Source organism: Gorilla gorilla, chromosome 8 (assembly GCF_029281585.2).
Source record: "Gorilla gorilla gorilla isolate KB3781 chromosome 8, NHGRI_mGorGor1-v2.1_pri, whole genome shotgun sequence".
In the NCBI taxonomy this organism is placed as follows: Eukaryota; Metazoa; Chordata; class Mammalia; order Primates; family Hominidae; genus Gorilla; species Gorilla gorilla.
Genome location: NC_073232.2, coordinates 122538306 through 122558555, shown reverse-complemented (window position 1 = coordinate 122558555; position 20250 = coordinate 122538306). Strand labels below are relative to the sequence as shown.

General features: G+C 38.3%; 1 protein-coding gene across 12 annotated transcripts in view; it reads right to left on the bottom strand.

The window, feature by feature from the left end:
* Nucleotides 1-1722: 1722 nt before the first annotated feature.
* Nucleotides 1723-20250, bottom strand: part of MXI1 (MAX interactor 1, dimerization protein) — an 82010-nt gene continuing 63482 nt past the window's right edge. For 10 of the 12 annotated variants that reach the window (XM_004050084.5, XM_055352117.2, XM_004050085.5 and 7 more), the window contains exons 4-6: nt 9772-9886; nt 8977-9148; nt 2446-4240 (exon numbers count right to left, since the gene is read on the bottom strand). In XM_004050084.5, the coding sequence (XP_004050132.3) occupies nt 4077-4240; nt 8977-9148; nt 9772-9886 (451 nt within the window). In that variant the 3' untranslated portion in view covers nt 2446-4076. Of the gene's footprint in view, nt 4904-4924; nt 5269-8976; nt 9149-9771; nt 9887-20250 lie in introns of those variants that run through there. The other 2 variants (XM_055352113.2, XM_063710485.1) reach the window with 2 other exon arrangements.

Genomic DNA, 20250 nt, shown 5'->3' with positions numbered 1-20250 from the left:
ATTAGTCCTTTTTTTTTCTAGAAAGACCAACTAATCACTAAAACTGATGCTGCATTAATCTTATAAAGCCTTCATTTAAGAAATTCTATAGGAGGCTGAGTGCAGTGGCTCACACCTGTAATCTCAGCACTTCGGGAGGCCAAGGTGGGCGGATCACATAAGGCCAGGAGTTCGAGACCAGCCTGGCCAACATGGTGAAATGCCCTCTCTACTAACAAATACAAAAATTAGCCGGGTGTGGTGGCACATGCCATAGTCCCAGCTACTCAGGAGGCTGAGGCAGGAGAATTGCTTGAACCCAAAAGGTGGAGGTTGCAGTGAGCCGAGGTCACACCACTGCACTACAGCCTGGGTGACAGAAAGAAATTCTATAGGAAATAAAAAATAACTACTTTATATTAAACTATTACCTACCATGGAATTTTGTTTAAGTGAACCAATATTTAGGAACAGTCTTTTTCTGTAAGATCTGGAGTCAAAGTAACTAAAATTCAGGATTAAGGATGCATTAAAAGGTTGCATTCATCAGAGAAACTAGAGAAATACACCCCTTTTAATTTCCTTAGTGCTACATCTTCCTAGATGGCAGTCGGGGAGTGGGGTGGTAGTTTATATATATCAGCTTAAATCCTTACAACCCTTCAAGATAGAGGTAGTACTTGTAATAGCTTTTCAGGAAGAAAAGGGCTCCATGAAGAATTTAAGTAACTTAACTAGGGTCAGCAATGTTGGAACTGGGATTAAAGTGTAATTAAAACAGTTGCTTTTCCCACATTTTAGTGTTCTGGGTTAACTGTTGGGAACCTGATTTTGGTCAGCAACTTTGCCTCAATAATCCTCACTGCCTCGTAAAATTCCTTCATAATGCTAAAAGCAGTCATTGTCAGGGAGATTAGAAAGGCATTTCTGTAGGAGTTCTCATACCTATTCTAACCAGAAACTTGAGTTGCAGTGACTTCAGAATCCTCTAGTCATAACGCGCTCCAGTAGGTTTTACCTGTACCTTTTTGAGACGGAGTCTCGCTCTGTTGCCCAGGCTGGAGTGCAGTGGCTCGATCTCAGCTCACTGCAGCCTCCGCCTCCCAGGTTCAAGATTCTCCTGCCTCAGCCTCCTGAGTAGCTGGGACTACAGGCGCATGCCACCACGCCCAGCTAATTTTTCGTATTTTTTTTTTTTTAGTGGATAACGGAATTTCATCATGTTGGCCAGGGTGGTTTCAAACTCCTGACCTCAAGTGATCTGCCCACCTCTGCCTTGCAAAGTGCTGGGATTACAGGTGTGAGCCATTGCACCTGGTCTACCCGTACCTTTTAATATAAATGTCACTCAGGTGTTTGTTTTATAAATAGGGTACCCTAAATAAGATTAGTGGAACTTCCAGACTTGTTTGCAATTTGAATAATAGTGTAGCTGAAGGGATGCTCCCAAAAGTTATTTAGAGAACAGATCATGAGAATGGCTTTGTGTCCTACCTGAGGCAGTTAATATTATTATTAATGTGGCACATTAAACCACATGGAGTTAGGTTATATGGAGTTACCAGTCAGGCTCCTGTTTAAATTGCAGAACAGGAATGGCAATTACAATTCAAACTGCCATTTGATTTGGCATTGATACTGATTTGGTATCAACAGACATTTAGGAGATAGTTACCTCTTAAGGTGTGGATACCCATTCATGTTTTTGCCTTCATAAAGAAGGATGGTACAAAAAGAAAGGTATTCTTCATTCACAGTTTTTATTTCTTCCAATTAACTTCTTTTGTGTCTTCAAAGTTGATTTGTCTTTTAAAAAATTAATAATTCTTACTCATACAATCTACACCACCCCAAGGAAAACAAACCCAGGGAAGGGTAATTTAGGGGGCAGTTAAAATGTGCACTATAGGTTTATAACAAATGCTTTCCAGCCCATAATCCTGTACATATGCAACAAAATGGCGGCACCTCAAGTTCATCTGAATGAAGGCCCAAATAATGCAAGCGAAGGCCATGAGAATAACAAAACAAACAGAAGCTTAGTCACTGGCTTCATTCACTTTGCATGGTAGCACAGTCTTCAAACTGTCTCACACTTGATCAAGAGTAAGCAAACAACACAGAGACAACATCTTGACTCAGCCAGTAGTAATTATAAGTGAAACCAGAAATAATTTACCTGGGCCACAAAAAGGAATTGTTTTGTCATGTTTTTCATTAAGTCCCTAGCACCTGAAACGTAGCAAGTTCTGATACTGGGCTTCTAAAGGCATGCAGTTTTTCACTCACATCTACTTCAAAGAATTTCTTCCACTGAAACATAGCACAATCAAGGAAAAACTTCTGGAGGCAAGTATATGTTGAGGCGTAATGTATGACCAAGATGGCACACTATATATAGAAGCAGTGAATGCTGTTAAAGTGTCACTCACAAAGGGATAGTCTAACATTAACACACAACTCAACTGCACTGCTAAATATGGTTGTCTTTATTTTCTTTTTCCTTGCCCAGCCCTATCTAAACATAAAACTACAGGACTGAAATTAACAATCCATGAAAATCAGCAATAAGTTATGAAAATCATAAAGCTTTTTTTTTTTTTTAAGTAATTAAGGGCAGTTAAATTATTTAAAGTATACAAAGTCCAAACAGCCAGGGGTAAGGTCTCCAAGAGGCCTTCCCAGGGTAAGGGAGAGGGCCACAGGGGAACCTTGGAGTTTGAAAGACAAAGGGAACACATGACATCAAAGTGCAGGCTAGAAATTTCACTTAGAAGAAAATAACATTACTGAAAATATTCGTAAGAGTAACAATAGCACCTGCACAGTGGGACTGTGAGGGAGAGAGAGACTGCCTGTAGGAAAATGGAAGCAAATCTTTACATTAAAATGAGACAAGTGCTGAACTTAACTATGTTAACTATGATAGTGTGTCTACTATAGATATCAGATGGTTAAAAGCTGGTAAAAGGTAATGATTCTAAAAACAAAAATAGCATTGACCCTTTTTCTACCTAGCCCAGACCTCATTCATTTTGTGCACTATAAAGAGTGAGGTGTGAGGTGTTTTATCATTATCAAATGCTGCATCAAAATAGATGATTTTTTCCCCATGTGTTTTTCCACTATAAAAGACATCTATTTTTTTTTTTATGGATAAGCTTTAAAAAGATGTCATTTTGGTTTTCAACACATATAAACAGTTATCAAAATCTGAAATAAAAATGCTGCTGTGGCTCAGACCTTGGCCTGCTAATCTGTGTGCACAACTCTTCTGACCCACGCAGACAAAGAGGCACGTGGAGCTTTTTCCTTTTGGCCCCCCAATCCATACTCATAGGCCTTGTAGGATAGAGGCTGTCATGCATGGACTGCTCCCATGTGGCCTAAGGGCAGCAGGATGGAGAGCTGGCAGCTGGGTGCCTAGTGCTAACAATGCAGGATAAGGTTAGCTTCTTAGCATGGAATCCAACAGAAAGTTGAGCTGCATGATGATCCCTTTCAAAAGGCTTCATGGGAGTCTCTCCTTTTGCAGAGCATGAAATGAGCTTTTTTCAAAAAAATAATAATAATAATAAAGGATTGATCATCCACAGGCTTCATGATAAACTGTCCCAGGCTGAGTTTTAATAGCTCATTAGCTATCCAAGATTAATACCTGATTTTCTTGTCTTTTCATTCGAATAGTTTTTATTTTGCTTTTAGGACCATAAAGCTCAGGAAGGGTTCATAACCCCATCCTTAAATGTGTCTACTAATGTAGTATGAGCAAACTAGAAAAGAGAAAGAGGATGGCATCTCCAATGTCCTCTTCTCAATCAACTCAAATCAAGAAAATTTCACACAAGTTTTCTGCTGCCATTAAAAATTGTGATTTTTCCAATATGAATATTCTGAATATTTGTTCTCCTTGGGAGGCTCTGCCCCACTTTTTGCTATTTGCTTAAATACAGGTCCTCTGACCCTTTTGTTCAAGTATAGTTTTGTTTTGTTTAGTTTTAAAGAGGAGACTGCATCATGAACCCAATTTAAGAGATTGTTTGTATTGAATTGGCCCAGTGAATATTTTGCCCTGCACTGTTATGTCATGCTGGGTTCTATGAAGTGAATGAAAGTTTGACACTGGCACTGGAGTAACCCTCGTCACTCCCAATACTCGGCAGGCTGCTATGGTCATCAATGTCACTGATGCTGGTGGTACTTATATTGTCCACTTCTCCATGGGAGAACTCTGTGCTTTCAACATCCACTTCAATCTCCTCTGCCAAAGGGGAAAAAAAAAAAAAAAAGAACATTAATTATCGAGTATAGCGCACCTTCAAAAACTAACAGCATGAGAAAAGAGGTATAAGAAATGTTACACAACAAGCTTATTATCAGTGATGTCTGGAGAACAGAGGAACAAGGTGAAGAGACAGGAATATTTTTTGCCAAGGGGAATGTCTGATATACAGTGGTGGTCTTAATTTAGGCAGCAAATTTCCTAAATCCTTTGACGCCAGTCCGTCTGGACCTCCCTAAAGCACTTGGCGTATTTGGGAATTAGTGCTTAATATTAAAAGGTCCCAACCCCCAAGTGGTTTAAAAACATCTGTTTTGCATTAAACCACAAACTAATTCTCAGTTCTGTTTATTAATCAGGGTTGCCTTAGAGGGTGGGCAGGAGCATAAACTTAATATAGGCAAACTAGAAAATTTACCCATCCAGGCCTTTGGTGGTGCCATTCTACAGATAGTTCAACAGACTTCTAGGATTCATCATAAAGATCTTCAACTAGTCAGTCAAACAAGTCATTATAAAGTAGAGTTTGAGGTATATGTCTTAGATTTAATTTTCTTGCATCAAATATAGCTTGAAATAAGGTCCTGAGACTTAAAAGTCTTCAGATTATAGTGAGATCCATTTTGGTGGTAGTATACAGACCTAAAAGCGAAACATTTAAAAAAAAAATACAAATACATATTTGACTCAGCTATCAACAGATAATGTTGCTGGACGCAGTGGCTCACGTCCGTAATCCCAGCACTTTGGGAGGCTAAGGCAGGAAGATCACTTGAGCGCAGGAGTTTGAGACAAGCCTGGGTAACAAAGTGAGACCTCATTTCTACCAAAAAAAACAAAAAAACAAAAACTCACAAAAATTAGCTGGGTATAGTGGGTGATCCAGTAGTCCCAGCTACTCGGGAGGCCAAGGTGGGAGGATCACTCGAGCCCAGGAGGTTGAGGCTGCAGTGTGCCAAGGTCTCACCACTGCACTTCAGCCTGTGTGACAGAGTGAGACCCTGTCTCTTAAAAATAAAAAAAAAAACCTTAATTGTTAAATACTATTCAATCATCAATAATATACATAAATCAATACACATGTTAAAAACAGAAAGGAGTTAAAAAGTTGTTTTCTCCCATCAGAGCTAGAGTGAAACCCAGGATTTTTCAGTTACCTTAAAACAAATTCAAAGCCTGATGTTTCACATTTGGCACTGACTTTTTAAGGATTCACACTAATCACAACTGCTTTAAAAAAAAAAAAGTGGATTCAGCCAGGTGCGGCCAAGCACTTTGGGAGGCTGAGGCAGGTGGATCACGAGGTCAGGAGTTCAAGACCAGCCTGACCAATATGGTGAAACCCCGTGTCTAGGCTAAAAATACAAAAATTAGCTGGGCATGGTGGCACGCGCCTATAGTCCCAGCTACTTGGGAGGCTGACGCAGCAGAAACACTTGAACTCAGGAGGCAGAGGTTGCAGTGAGCCAAGATCACGCCACTGCACTCCAGCCTAGGCGACAGAGCGAGACACTCTCTCTCTCAAAAAAAAAGTGGATTCTTGTGAGGCCAAAAGGACGGGGTGAAGCTATTTCCAGGAATATACTTTTCAAAAGGGCTTGTTGCTTCAAAAGTTCTAGAGATTCTAGAGATGTTTTTAAAATGTAGGCAGCTGTCCAAATAATCTATGAATTCATATATTGGCTCTATATCTGTATTGCTTCAGAAGCCATTGTTTCCCAGCACCACTGAACACTCATCCAACCTACAACTAGAAGATAATAACAAGGCACACTATCCAAAAGAGCATGCTGAACTCAGTCAAAACAAAGTAAAATGATGGCCAACACAGTGGCTCACACCTATAATCCCAGCAGTTTGGGAAGCCAAGGCAGGAGGATTGCTTGAGCCCAGGAGTTTGAGACCACTTGGGCAACAAGGCCCATCTCTATTTTAATAAAATTTAAAAATATGTTTAAAAAAATTTTTTAAAAACCCAAAAAAAGTAAAATGAGAAACTGCTTTAGCCAAGTGTACCACAGATGTTAACTAAAAGCCCCCATAACACTACAAAAAGGAGGTTGCCAGCTCAGGATAAGGATGGTACTTGGTAAGGTACCACTAAAGTAAGGTACACTGGGAACACTAAAAAAAAAAAAGAGAGCTATAGTGATGAAAATACACCCTCCTCTCTGAAATTTGGAGGTAGCTGGGGTGGGTACAAGGAGGAGGTAACAGGAAGGACAGCTAAAACCTAAAGACCTAAGAAGAGGTTTCCGCTAGTTAGCAATAGAGGAAAGACTGGGACACCAAGGTCAGGGTTATTTCTGCTATATTTCACTGTTACTGATAAATGTAGCATGTCCTTAAGGTTCTTGCTACTGCCTCTGGTAGACTTTTCTTGAAAACTGAGTGCCACACAAAAATAAACTTTTACATAGAAAAATAACAAAACAGAAAAACAAGAACTCCTAGGGTTGTGTTAAAAAGGTTGCGTTAAAAAGGATGAAAAAACTATTTGAAAGGCTCCTACTCAGCAAATCTGGGACAGTCTGAGCATTCAAAAGAATTTAAAAGGATGACTGCAATGGATTGGAACACATTCAGTACAGCAAAACATGAGTTCATGATATAATCAAAAAATAGTAAAACCAAAACTTGTTACTTCTGGAAGCTGCTAGGGTACCAACTCTGTTTGGGAAACTGATAAAGCAAAAAACAAGACCAAGCATTTATCCCACCTTCCCTGTATGAACTTTATTTCAGGATAACCGAAAAGTTGATGAGAAAATGTTTATAGGAGAAAAACAGTTAATAAATACAAGAGGAATGACACAATTAGAAAATCACTATTTTATGACACCCAATGAAATAAGGGCAATAATTGCTAAAACTGTTAAGTTAAAGGCTATACATTTATATAAATGTATTAAAATGACCTTATCTGAACCTATTGATTAATATTAAAAGTGCAACAACAACTACACACAATACTGACGTAACAAGAAGTACAAAGCACCACCTATGAAGTATTCTGCATCTACCAACCAGTTTACAGTCAATATAAAGGACATAACATGTTAAATGACACCATGAGGATTCAACCAGCCAAATCTAGGATGTGGGAAATTCTATAAGAAAAATGACTCAGTCTCTTGATGTTTAAAAAAATATGTACATATATACACACACAGATCTATACCTATATATTCCTTCATGTTTTCTCTGCCAAAGAAGTCTTTTTGAGATGTTATGTAGAAATCAGTTTTTGTTTCTACCAAAATGGTGTAGGGGGAAGAGAAAAAATTATTATAGATTAATATCTTAAAAGGCACATCAAACAAATGCAATGTGGCCCTTGGATCCTGATTTAAACATACCAATGGTAAAATGCCATTTTTGAGACAACTGGAGAAAATGTATCACAGACTGGCTATTAGATGATATTAAAAAAGATTATCTGATTTAATTAATTTTGTGGGGTATTATAATAGCATTATAATTACATTTGTAAAAATCCTATTTATTCAAGATACACACTAAAGTATTTAGGGGCAAAATGATGTTATCTGGGATTTGAGTTAAAGCATTCCAGAAAAAATATTGAGGGTGAGCGTAGTGAAGAACAGATGAAACAAGTTGACAGCTATTCAAACTGAATGGTGGGTATACAGGAGTTCATTATTCTAAGTATGTTTGAAAATTTCCACTTAAAAAAGTCAAAAACAAAAAACAAAATCAGAGTCCTAAAAACAAACAAACAAAAAAACTCTGTCACTTGTCTCATGTTTTAGAATCCTAAAGAGCTCATGAGCTCTTTTCTCCAAATGTAAGACTTCAAATCACCAGTGTTCACCTCTGGGATCTTTTAATGTGATATGAAGCCTGATGTGGTGGAAGCTTTGGGAAGAACAATCAGTAAAATTCAAACCATTCTTTTTTGGTTGACTTCTGTTCTTTAACTCTGTCAAAGATAAATATTCTAGGATAGATGGAAAGAGAAATAAAGGGTGTTGTACTTTAAAATCTACATATAAAAATTCACATCACCAGTAGTAAAAACTTCGACATCATGTATCTTCCTAACACAATGGATTGAGAAAGGCACAACATCATTTCTTTTCTTTTTTTTTTTTTTTTGAGACGGAACCTCACTCTGTTGCCCAGGCTGGAGTGCAGTGGCATGATCTTGGCTCACTGCAAGCTCCGCCTCCCGGGTTCACGCCGTTCTCCTGCCTCAGCCTCCCGAGTAGCTAGGACTACAGGCACCTGCCACCACGCCTGTCTAATTTTTTGTATTTTTAGTAGAGACGGGATTTTACCATGTTAGCCAGGATGGCCTCCATCTCCTGACCTTGTGATCTGCCCGCCTTGGCCTCCCAGAGTGCTGGGATTACAGGCATGAGCCACCGGGCACAACATCATTTCTGTGATATTCCTTACCCCAACTGTATACCCTCAATCTAATCATTTGAAAACATCAGACAAACCTAAATTGAGGGACATTATATAATTTATAATATAAATATATAAATATATTTTTTTCAAGGAAAAAACAAAACAAAAAGTTTTATAGTCCACACTGGCACTGCTAGACAATATTATGATTGCATAAAACCTACAATGTTACTCTGTTGGCTAGAAAGAAAGCAAATACAGCGCCTCCCAACATACCTTCCCTAAATCCAGATAAAGAGATGTTTAGTATTTCATTAGAGAAGAGGCAAGCTGCCTACCTCGCTCTGAATCAGAACGATCTGAAGAAATAGTTGATCCAATGCTGTCCATTCGTATTCGTTCCATCTCCTGAGGACCCTGCAGCTGTTCCAGTCGCCACTTTAAAAATCTCTGTTCTCGTTCCAAATTCTCGAGTTGGTGCTGGCTTTTTCTTTCAGCTTCTTCAAGTTTCTGAAATGATGAAATGATTTTTACATTTGTATATAGTCCAGTACAAACAATAAAACTGATTCCTCCTTTAGCAGAGAAAACATGAATGAATATACATGTGTGAGTGTATATAAAAATATATAAATACATTTTAAAGCCTCCAAAATGAGAATGCATATAAATACATATTTTTAAAAATAAAAAATAGTTTTGTCTTTACTTTTGTGTGTATGTAATGAATGCTATGTTACTTGAACAAGATGGACTTCTAAAAGTCTGTAAAGTAATCTCCACGGAGAAACTTCCTCTAGTATGGTATTTGATGGAAAAATACTGAAGGACACAGCCAAATGAAGTCATCTCCACCAGAGGGCACAACTGCCTTCCTTCTGAGTATGAAGAGGGTAATTGTTATTTTCCTAGTGTTCTCAGTTCTTCAAATGGCCACGCTGTCAAAACAATTTAGTTTAATCAGGTTATGTTGTTCCCATCAGATTAGCTGGTAAGTTTTTAGAAAGACTTCTCTTGAGGTCAGTTATTAAGGAGGGCATGGTGAACTAGCTGATGTATATGAATAGGAATCAGTGCCAATAATTAAACCAGAACTGAGGGAATTGTGCAAATCTGAAAGTAAAAATTCTCACCTTGATGTGTGCTTTGGCTTTGTTGAGCAAACCAAGTGTTGTGTGCCGGGTGCAGTCCGGTCCTAGTGGAATCAGAACTTTTAAGCGTTCTAAACAAAGGCGCAGATGAGCTCGTCTAAGAAAGACAAAAAGTCAAATCAGCACAGTCTGGTTATTTCACTAGAAATATCATAAAACCTATTTTAAGATAAACAATAATTTGCATTTATTCAGCCTATAGGATAGATGTTACACCCCTAATTCTCCACTGTCAAAGAATGTAGGGGTGGCCGCATTTCAGTCTCTGCTATTTCTGTTGTACTCTTTAGACAACACTCACTTTAGATTATTATCCCCAATGGTAATCTCTGTCAAGATGGTTTATTTTTTAACTCACCCCATAAACTGTCTCAACTGTATTAATATGGAAGTGTGAAAACATACCAGGACAATTGTATTTGATCTTGAATAACTAAAACCACAGGCGAGAGGAGAGGTTTTCAGCTATGGTACCCCAAGGGAGTATAAAATGCTCACAAGTTTCTATTTCCCCCCTCCCACCTTTTACTTGCTTGCACGCGTGTCTGTGGGCATGCGCACACGCACACACACACACACCCTACCTCTCTACAACTGTAGCCATCCTACAGTGTTACATGTTGTTATATATTAGTTTGAACCATATGAAATTTCTGATATTCAACCACTTTTCACTTATAAAAATGTTGATTTCTTATACTCCAATACAACAGAAACAGCAAAATTCTGTGACCAGCTAGGGTAGGGTTAGACAAAATATATGCCCTGTGGTCAATTCTAGCCACAGAAATAACCCATAAAATAATCCCCTGCTTCCTATCTAAGTGTGCTAGCTCGTTAGCTTAATTTTTATTTCTTTTTTCTCTTCCTCTCTCGTCTCTCTACCTGCCTCCAATCCACAAGGACAACAGGTGACAAAAATTACTTACTGAAAGTCACTGCATTCTGTAATCTATCCTTCCTGTGGGAAAGTTGAGGGAAATTTCTCCTAGAAATGCTAGCAGAGAACCTCATGGATTTACCTTCCCTGTGCCCTAAAAGAACTATGATCATGGTGATGAGAGAGTTCTGAGTATTTAACTTCATCCTAAAACAATACTAGTCCACATCTTTGGTCCTGTGTTTCATAAGGGGTAAGGTAATTCAGCAGTTAACAGCATATCTGAAAAGAAAATCCACAAATACGTTCACAGTTTACCCCTAGTCCTTAAAGACCTATAATTGAACTTTTGGTAACTGTCTTAACTGCATCAAGAACAAAACACACACCCTCCATTCTCTTCTGAAAGAGGACTAAAATGGTTTTGCTAATTCACACACCAAACTATGCGCTTTCTCTGTCTTAATAGACAAAAAATAATGTCAAGTGAAATTCTCAAAGGCTAGCAATTTGAAAAGAGAGGTAGGAGAAGGCGATAAGCAGCCAATTATGTCATGACAAGCAAGGATGATTAAGGGTAGTGAGGTCAGAGGTTTGGCTAATGAATTAAGATTCTTTTAGCACCTACTAACCTAACTATAGTTAAAGGTCTGACAGTATTTCCATTTCAAATTTCTTTATTGAGTTCAGTACCTCAGGTCTAATAATTGGGTCCAGGCTGAAACCTGACGTAACTGGTGTGGATAAAGGAATCCCTAAATCAAAGGTGTATCAATGGATTCTCCTTAATGATATTTAACAACTTCAAAGTCACTTTCCTCCCCTGCTGTACTACCCAAATGCATAGAACCTTTAACAAAATTTTCATTTTTAACTGGAAAATTTCTTAGGTGAGGATTCTCATGTGACCACAGTGCTCTTGCTCAGCAGACCAAAAAAGGTAAACAAACAGCAACAACAACAAAACACCAGAGTAAAAAGTGCCTTTAAACTCTTAAGATTATTATGGCATATGATAACAACTGCACTCATATAATATGACTGGAGCGTGGAAACAAAGACTGGCAGCTACACTAATAGACATTCCTGCTTTAAATTCAGTCTTCTAAAAAACTCAACAAAGCAACTAGTAAAGTTAACAAGCACATTACCGCAAGAATACCTTGTCAATTTTGTTCAAATTAACTCCAAAACTTCAGTATATGTAAGAATTATCTTTTATTTTTTAGTTTTTAAGAAACTTAAAATGGGCTGGGCATGGTGGCTCACGCCTATAATCCCAGCACTTTGGGAGGCCAAGGTGGGCAGACTGAGGCCAAGAGTTCAAGACCAGCCTGGCCAACACAGTAAAACCTCATCTCTACTAAAAATATAAAAGTTAGCTGTGCATGGTGGTGCACGCCTGTAATCCCAGCTACTCGGGAGGCTGAGGCACAACAATCGCTTGAACCCAGCAGGTGGAGGTTGCAGTGAGCCGAGATGGCGCCACTGCATTCTACCTGCGCCACAGAGTGAAACTCTGCCTCAGGAAGAAAAAAAAAAAAAAAAAGAAAAGAAAGAAAGGAAAATCAAAATGATTCCGTAAACTTTCACATCAAGGAAAAGAAAGGTGAGTCTATTTTCCATTTTGTGATACTTGCTAAAACCTAAAATGAAAATAACTAACATATTAAAATTTTTTCTCTCTTTAATCATTCCATGTACTTATTACATGGATTTTACATACTCAGCACTGTTCCAGACACTTGCTTGAGAAGGAAAAGTAAAAAAAAAAATGTTAACTTTAAGAGTTTACACTCAAGACTACAGAAAGAAACATATTGCTTTGTTTCATTTGGTCCATACTGAATGAGTCATACAGATATCAAGGACAACAGAATCTGAATAAATGGAGAGATTGTAATCAGAGGAGGGAGACTTGTAAAAGAGGTTGAAATCTGACTTTGGACTTAAAGAATATTGAATTTGTCTATGAAAAAGTGAGGATTTGCTAGGTAATTTTAAAAGTAAAGGACCTAAATTTATGGATTGGGACCAAGTTTAAACATAAAATTGAAAAAACCTGAATAAATGGAGAGATTGTAATTGGAGGAGGTAGACCTGTAAAAGAGGTTCAAATTTGACTTTGGACTTGAATAATATAGAATTTGTGTATGAAAAAGCGAGGATTTTCTAGGTAATTTAAAAAGTAAAGGACCTAAATTTATAGACTGGGACCAAATTTAAACATAAAATTTTAAATGCCTTATTTTCTCTCCTTCAAGGGAAAACAACTGAGCTGGAATTCTATATGGAAATAATCAGCCAGTTTCAGCTGTCTGAGGATCTGCAATGCACTGACAAATCAGGAGGTACCCAGACCAAAGTTTGAAAAATGCCTAAATGAACAGGGAAGGCAGAATGCTCTAAAAGATATTTTTTTTAGCCACTACTGAACATTTTATTGTCAAATAATTATTCATCTGCTCTGAGATACAGCTTACACCAAGAAAATATACCCTGCGATATCTCACAAAGGCCAGTGATGCCATTCTTCATATTTTGTAAATACAGTCCTCCAAAATCGATATTAATATGAAAGATGAACAGTGAATTATTTCCTCTGCTCTTGTGGACAGAGGTGTGTACCTGTGGAAGATAAATGTCATTTCCTTAAGTTTTTGTATTTAAATGAAACAGGCATTTGGAGAGTAGAATAACAAATGGTTAATGGCAGCTGAAGAACAGCAGCTGACCAAGAGGGAGAGTCCCATCCAAATAATGCACACAGTTACCACATGTCCTTAGATGCCACTTAGGTAAATGTACCCTTCCAAGAGCAATGGATGCCCTGTAACTGTAAACTGGAAAGAGTTAAATCAGAAAAATCCATTCTCCTCAATGTCTAAGTTTTTTTTCTCTCCTGCAAATTCTTGGAACAGCAATTGTATGGCAAAATTATTCTTCCTTTTCAATGATGCTGCTCTCCACCCTTTCCCCCATAAGTCTCCCTGTTGGTAACCAGATTGCAAGCTTAACCACCAGTGACCTAGAAAGGCATATCTTTTGATGCCATCTGGTCCCTTCTTTTCTTGCCTTCATTCTCATGTGACTGGTAGCTCAAGAGCCTCCTGTATGAGGCTGCCAAATCATGGGTGCTGTAAGACTTTGGGGGAAGGAAAAAGGACAAGCAATAGAAGAAAAAAGCTTGGTTTGATTTGAAAATCCTTATTCACAGGCTGGGTGCGGGAGCTCATGCCTGTAACCCCAGCACTTTGGGAGGCCGAGGTGGGTGGATCTTCTGAGGTCAGGAGTTCGAGACCAGTCTGGCCAACATGGTGAAACCCTGTGTCTACTAAAAATACAAAAATTAGCCAGGCATGGTGGTCCGTGCCTGTAATCCCAGCTACTCTGGCGGCTGAGGCAGGAGAATCGCTTGAACCCGGGAGGCAGAGGTTGCAGTGAGCTGAGATCGCGCCAGTGCACTCTAGCCTGGGTGACAGTGCGAGACTCCACCAAAAAAAAAAAAAAAAAAAAAAATCCTTATTCACTGAGGAAAAAAACTGCAAGTATCATATGATGATGTTTTTCAAGTCTCCAAGGGAGAGAAGAGCTGACAGAGAATAACGATTCATGAAAGGCATGGTCCTGCACCTCTAGTAAAAGAAGGGGAAGAAGGTTGGGGAAAGTTAAGGCTGCTGTTCTGAATATTATGATGAACACTAGACAAACAGCAAGTAGAAAAAACCTGGTACTGAAACATTTATAGAACTAGACTTAATGGAAACTGATTTTTAAAAATTTAGCTCCTTGGTGGACATTTACTTTTATTTAACACATACTTTTTAAAAACACATGAACAGCTAATAAAAACTGTAAAGCTGAAACCTTTCCTATTTTAGCATGAGTTACAGTAAAACAAAGTTAGAATTAGGTACTGCAGCAGGAAGTGCCCTGTGAGAAAACTGGAGTCCCCTTGCTGAGAAGGACGGGGTTACACAATGAAGAGTTCCCAAAATACTTTTATTTTCAAAGACACTTTGAGTTCTGTTTTAAAATGAGATTTTAAAGTGGGTTTTGCCCAGGGGAAAAGGTAATTCCCAGCCACTAACCCTGTTAGAGAGAAGAGTCCTATCAAAATTAACCACACCTTCAAAAAGGGCAAGCCCCTTGTGGGATAAAGAACAATCAGAGTCTGTTTGGCTTTTATTTTGGTAGATTGGTATCATTTTTCCCTGAAGGAACCAATGCTCCTTTTGATTTCAAACTCTATAACCTCTACTGCCAAGCTGATGTACCACAGAACATGAAGGGAAATGATTTTGGTATAAAATGGCCTCTACTAGTAGCTGTGCTATTTTAAAGTACAGGTATATCAACTATAATAGGAAGCGCACACTGTTGTGGCAAGAGAGAGGAAAGAATACCCTTTCGGAAGCAAACTCCAAGTATCATTTGATTATGTTTTTCAAGTAGTCTTTCAAAACTCTAATACCCCTGTCCAACAATAATAGATCTAACCCCTGCCTGGCCCCACAAACGATCCACTGGCTGATGCCTTTGGAGGCATGGTCCTTCATTGGAACCTGCTTGTCTTTCATTCTTCCACTATAGGATACCTAGACTTTACCAGATAACTAAATCAAAATGGAAAGCAAGTCAAGTGATGGAGACAGTGCTTATATTTTCCTCTCTGCTGAATGTTACATAATGAACTATGAGTCCTCTCATGAGCCACATTCTTCAAAGCTGCAGTGGCTTGTGGCCAGGTTTCTCAACTCCCAACACACACTCCTGCACGTGACAGCAGCTAGCTACTTTTCCTATACATTCTATATACCAAAGTGTCTCTAAAACTTAATGTGTTAAGAATCTTCTGAAAACCCAAATTTATACCCCCAAAAAACCCTGCCTGCCTGTTTTCCTAATGAAAAATGACATTAAAAATGGATCCTGATATATCAAAAGCATATTGTGGTTCATGAGTTTTATTTACTAAAACATGTATGATCATATTCTGCTGTTCAGCTTATTCGGTTCATGAAATAAGAAAGCTGAACAAAGGCCAGGCACAGTGGCTCATGCCTGAATCTCAGCACTTTGGGAGGCCGAGGCGGGCGGATTATGAGGTCAGGAGATCGAGACCATTGTGGCTAACACGGTGAAACCCCGTCTCTACTAAAAACACAAAAAATTAGCCAGGTGTGGTGGCACATGCCTGTAGTCCCAGCTACTTTGGGAGGCCGAAGCAGGAGAGTCACTTGAACCTGGGAGGCGGAGGTTGCAGTGAGCCGAGATCGCATCACTGCACTCGAGCCAGGGTGACAGAGCGAGACTCCATCTCACAAAAAAAAACAAAAGCTAAACAAGCTATTTCTACAAAATGGCATTTGATAATCGTATGTTTCACCTACAACTCATATATTATCTACTTCACAGAAAATAAACAGACTGTTAACTCCCAGGTAGTAACGTGGCAAGTGGCAGGTCCCTAGTGTCAGATCTGATTGTGGTAGTCATGGGACTCAATGATGACAGAAATAAAAACTTAGGAAAATAGCTGGGACTCTCTTCTCACTTTTCAAAAAGAAGCAGCTTTCACTTAAATAGTCTTCTTAATTGGTATCTTATAAAATAATCAAATAGAAATATTAACAAGTGGTATAATAAAGCTGCAAATTCTACAAATTATATATATAATATAATAATATAAATTATTCTGTCACATTGTCAGCCTCAGCATGAAAGGGCTTATCTGTATACAAATAAGAATTAAAATGGTTGAGATGCATGTTACTTATTCTTGGGAGACTTTTTAAAACCACTTTCTTTCAATAAAATATAAATAGTTCTTAGCATAGGCTATATATACCTCTAGAGGTATTCAACACTGAGCCAGAGGATATTTGAAGCCACAGGGTTATACTATCCTTTCCAGAAGTCATAATTTTTTCAAAAATTTGGAAGAAAAATATTCTATATAAAAACAAACACAGATAATGCAAAACGTGTTTTTAAAAGAAGACTTCAAATTTCATATTATTTCAGACAGGTTGAGTATTCCTTATGTGAAATGCTTAGGACCAGAAATGTTTTGGATTTCTCATTTTTTCAGATTTTGGAATATTTACATTATACTCAGCTGAGCATCCCAAATCCAAAAATCCTAAATCTGATATGCTCCAATGAGCATTTCTGTTGAGAGTCATGTTGACACTCAAAATGTTTCAGATTTTGGAGCATTTCAGATTTGTGGACTTGGGATGCTCAACCTGTACTACATCCCAGGACCTCCAGGAATCTATGTTCAAACTGCTAGAGCAAATCACAACACATCACTATGGACTTTGGAACATCATTTTTGACTCATGGCTGGGATTATGTCTCTCAAAGGTTTGGAGAGGGAAAAAGAAGGGACAGGGGAGAAGGGAGAGAAGATATGGAAGAGAGAGGAAAGGGAGATGTAAATTAATGATAACAAAATAGTCACATATTCTTTCTCAAACTACACAGATACCACATAGGCTGAAATGTCATTTAGTCTTTACAACTCAGAAATATGAAGAACATGAAGTGCCACTCAGTCAATAACAATTATCATCAGTAAACAATAGTGCCTTACTATACCACTGAGCTAAATGCTATAACGATTTTTCAAGTTGTCAGTAGTATAATCTTTACCTGTTTGAAGACTATAATTTAGTCCTCTGCCTACCACCTTTCCAGCGTCATTTCCCATAACTCATACCCTTGCAAACCTCTTCCATAACCAAATGTGCTTTTATACTTGCCAATATCTCTACCTGGAATGCATTCTCTCCAAATGTCCACCTGGTGGGCATCTAACTCATTTTCAGGCCATGGCCAAACAATTTCTTCCACAATATCATCCTTGCCATACTCCTTCCTCAGATGATACTTGATTTCATACTAATCACACTGTATTTCAATTGAGAGTGAATCCATACTTTTAGTCATTTCTGTTTTTCAAATAAACAGAATGACTGGCACACAGTGGGGAGGAGAGATGTAATACTTCTAGTGGATGTTTCTGGGACTCTCTAACTCACCAAAGTTGAGGTAACAATCAATACTAGGACCTCCAAACAGTATAATCAGATGCCAGGCCAGCATTTGTGAGAGATCTATTTATGAATGCCAGAACTCTTAACCTTTTTTTTTTTCTGGTGCAGCTGAAGTCACCAGCAAATGTTAATAAGGTGCATATCACCAAAGATGTCTACATGTAGAGTAACCAACAGTCTCCAACCTAACTCTTGATGAGAGTCAACACTTTTTTTTTTTTTTTGAGACGTAGTTTCACTCTGTTGCCCAAGCTGGAGTGCAGTGGCGCGATCTCGGCTCACTGCAACCTCCGCCTCCCGGGCTCAAGCAATTCTCCTGCCTCAGCCTCCTGAGTAGCCGGGATTACAGGCATGTGCCACCAAGCCTGGCTAATTTTTTTTTATTTTATTTTACTAGAGACAGGGTTTCACCATATTGCCCAGGGTGGTTTCGGACTCCTGAGCTCAGGCAATCTGCCCGCCTTGGCCTCCCAAAGTGCTAGGATTATAGGCATGAGCCACCGCAACCAGCCAACACCTTTTTTAATAGTGAAGCAAAGGGTTTAAGAACTGCAGCTTTTACAACAGAATGACTTTATCAAAGTATTTACAGTGAAAGGGGCCTAGGACTAGGAAAACAAAAGAAACAGCTAAGAAAACCAAGGTATGAGAAGGGAAAGTCTAAAAAGCAATATTCCACAATGCAAAGAAGAAAAAAATTAAATCAACAGTTCTTAATCCCATGTAATAAATGAGAAACTAGTGTATGCTTACCAGATCCATGGACTGCTTGCTAAGTTGAAGACTATAGTGCAGAACATATAAACAACTATTTTTTTTAATTATCCTGCATTCATGTCTAAGGAAGACTTCATTTTTGACAGCCTCATTTGAAAAAAAATAATAATTAAATCTTGTTCCAGAGGCATTTGTTCTTCACTGGAACTCCCACAAGGAACCCAATCTCCAAAGTGATTTAACAGAAATTGCTCACTTGACATCCATTCTGTGCTAAATTTAGTTTCTATGCATACTTCCCCTCTCTTATCTGTTTATAAGGATTTAGTTAAAAAGAAAAACTTGATCATTCATTCACCATATTTCTTCTTTGGTCACACAAGAACTTTCTGTATTCCAAGTTTCAAAGTCTGGGAAATAGGGCTACATCACTGGAGAAAACAGTGGCAATTTGTTCTAAATACAAAATAGCTTATTTTCCTTTGGCAACTTTCCAGGGGTCTGGGTAGAGGGAAGGGATACTCCTCTCTAGAGAGATCAGGCTCTGAACCTGGACTACTGTCAAAATTTAGCCATCGATGGGAGAGAATATTTTTTAATTATCTTTCACATCAATTTGGAAACTGATTAAAGATTTTTGCCTTATTAACAGTTTTTCTACTCTTTGGCCTTTTGTTGGTGTTCATCTCTATTCTGGCAGCCCCCATTGGCTGATTTAATGGTACCAAGGGGCTGAGAAGTGTTGCTGTCCAAAAGAAAAAGCATTCTCTCACAGGGACTGGGAAGGCAATCTGCAATCACAACAGTAGCTACTTGTTAACTTTCTATTTGAAACACAGTGATGTCAATAGTATTGTACCCTGCCAGCCACCATGGGGCAAAGTACATTTTGAAACCAAAACAAACTTCCTACGTGCTGGCAAGTGAGATCTGAGACACAGTGATAATGTTCTACAAGACACTGACCTAATTTTATATACAAAATGCAAGAATTAAGTCTTCTACAAAAGTTTAAGTCTAACTCTCACAGCTCTATTCCCACCCAGAGCCCAGTGTAATTGCTTTATTATATCAAATTATTGTCCAGGATGGAAGAGGGAAATGACGAAATACTGTTACTGATCTCTAATTAAAATGGTGATCTTACATAGCACAAAACAGCACATTTAAAGAATGCTTTGTAATATAGCTGTTCATCTAGAAGCATAAAATGAAAATAGCAAAGCACCTTTAAAAGTGGCCCTACTAATAAGATGTGAGTTGTATAATAGCTCAGTTTAAGGGGAATATTCATATAGGAGGAAAGACATTTTATTAAATGGAACAGGAACAATCTGGCCCAAGAATTAATTCATCCCTGGAAGGCGAATATTCATAATTTGTACTGAATATGAGCAACCTGAAATAGAGAGCTAAACGATTAAAAGTGGTAACCATGCTTACTACTGGCAGATGGCAAATGGTTTGGCATTGCTGGACATCTGCCAATCCAGTCAAGCCAGCCAGGAATTATTTTTAAAGTCCCATTTTAGAACAATTTTCTCAAAATCAAAATGCAGTTTGTTTTTTGGTGAGGAGGAGATAAAATTTGCGGTAGAAAAAGGGTAACAAAGAGGAATTGTTGGCCAGTGTGTATGTGTGTATGTGTTGTTGTTGTTGTTAATAACTGAAGCATTTACAGGCCATTTGCAACCTCTGGAAAAATAAAATTTACAGAATTTAAAATACACCATAGTCCCTGATAATAATAGAGAATCAATGTTTTGGTATGTCTTTTTATTTCTAAATTACTTAACTGTT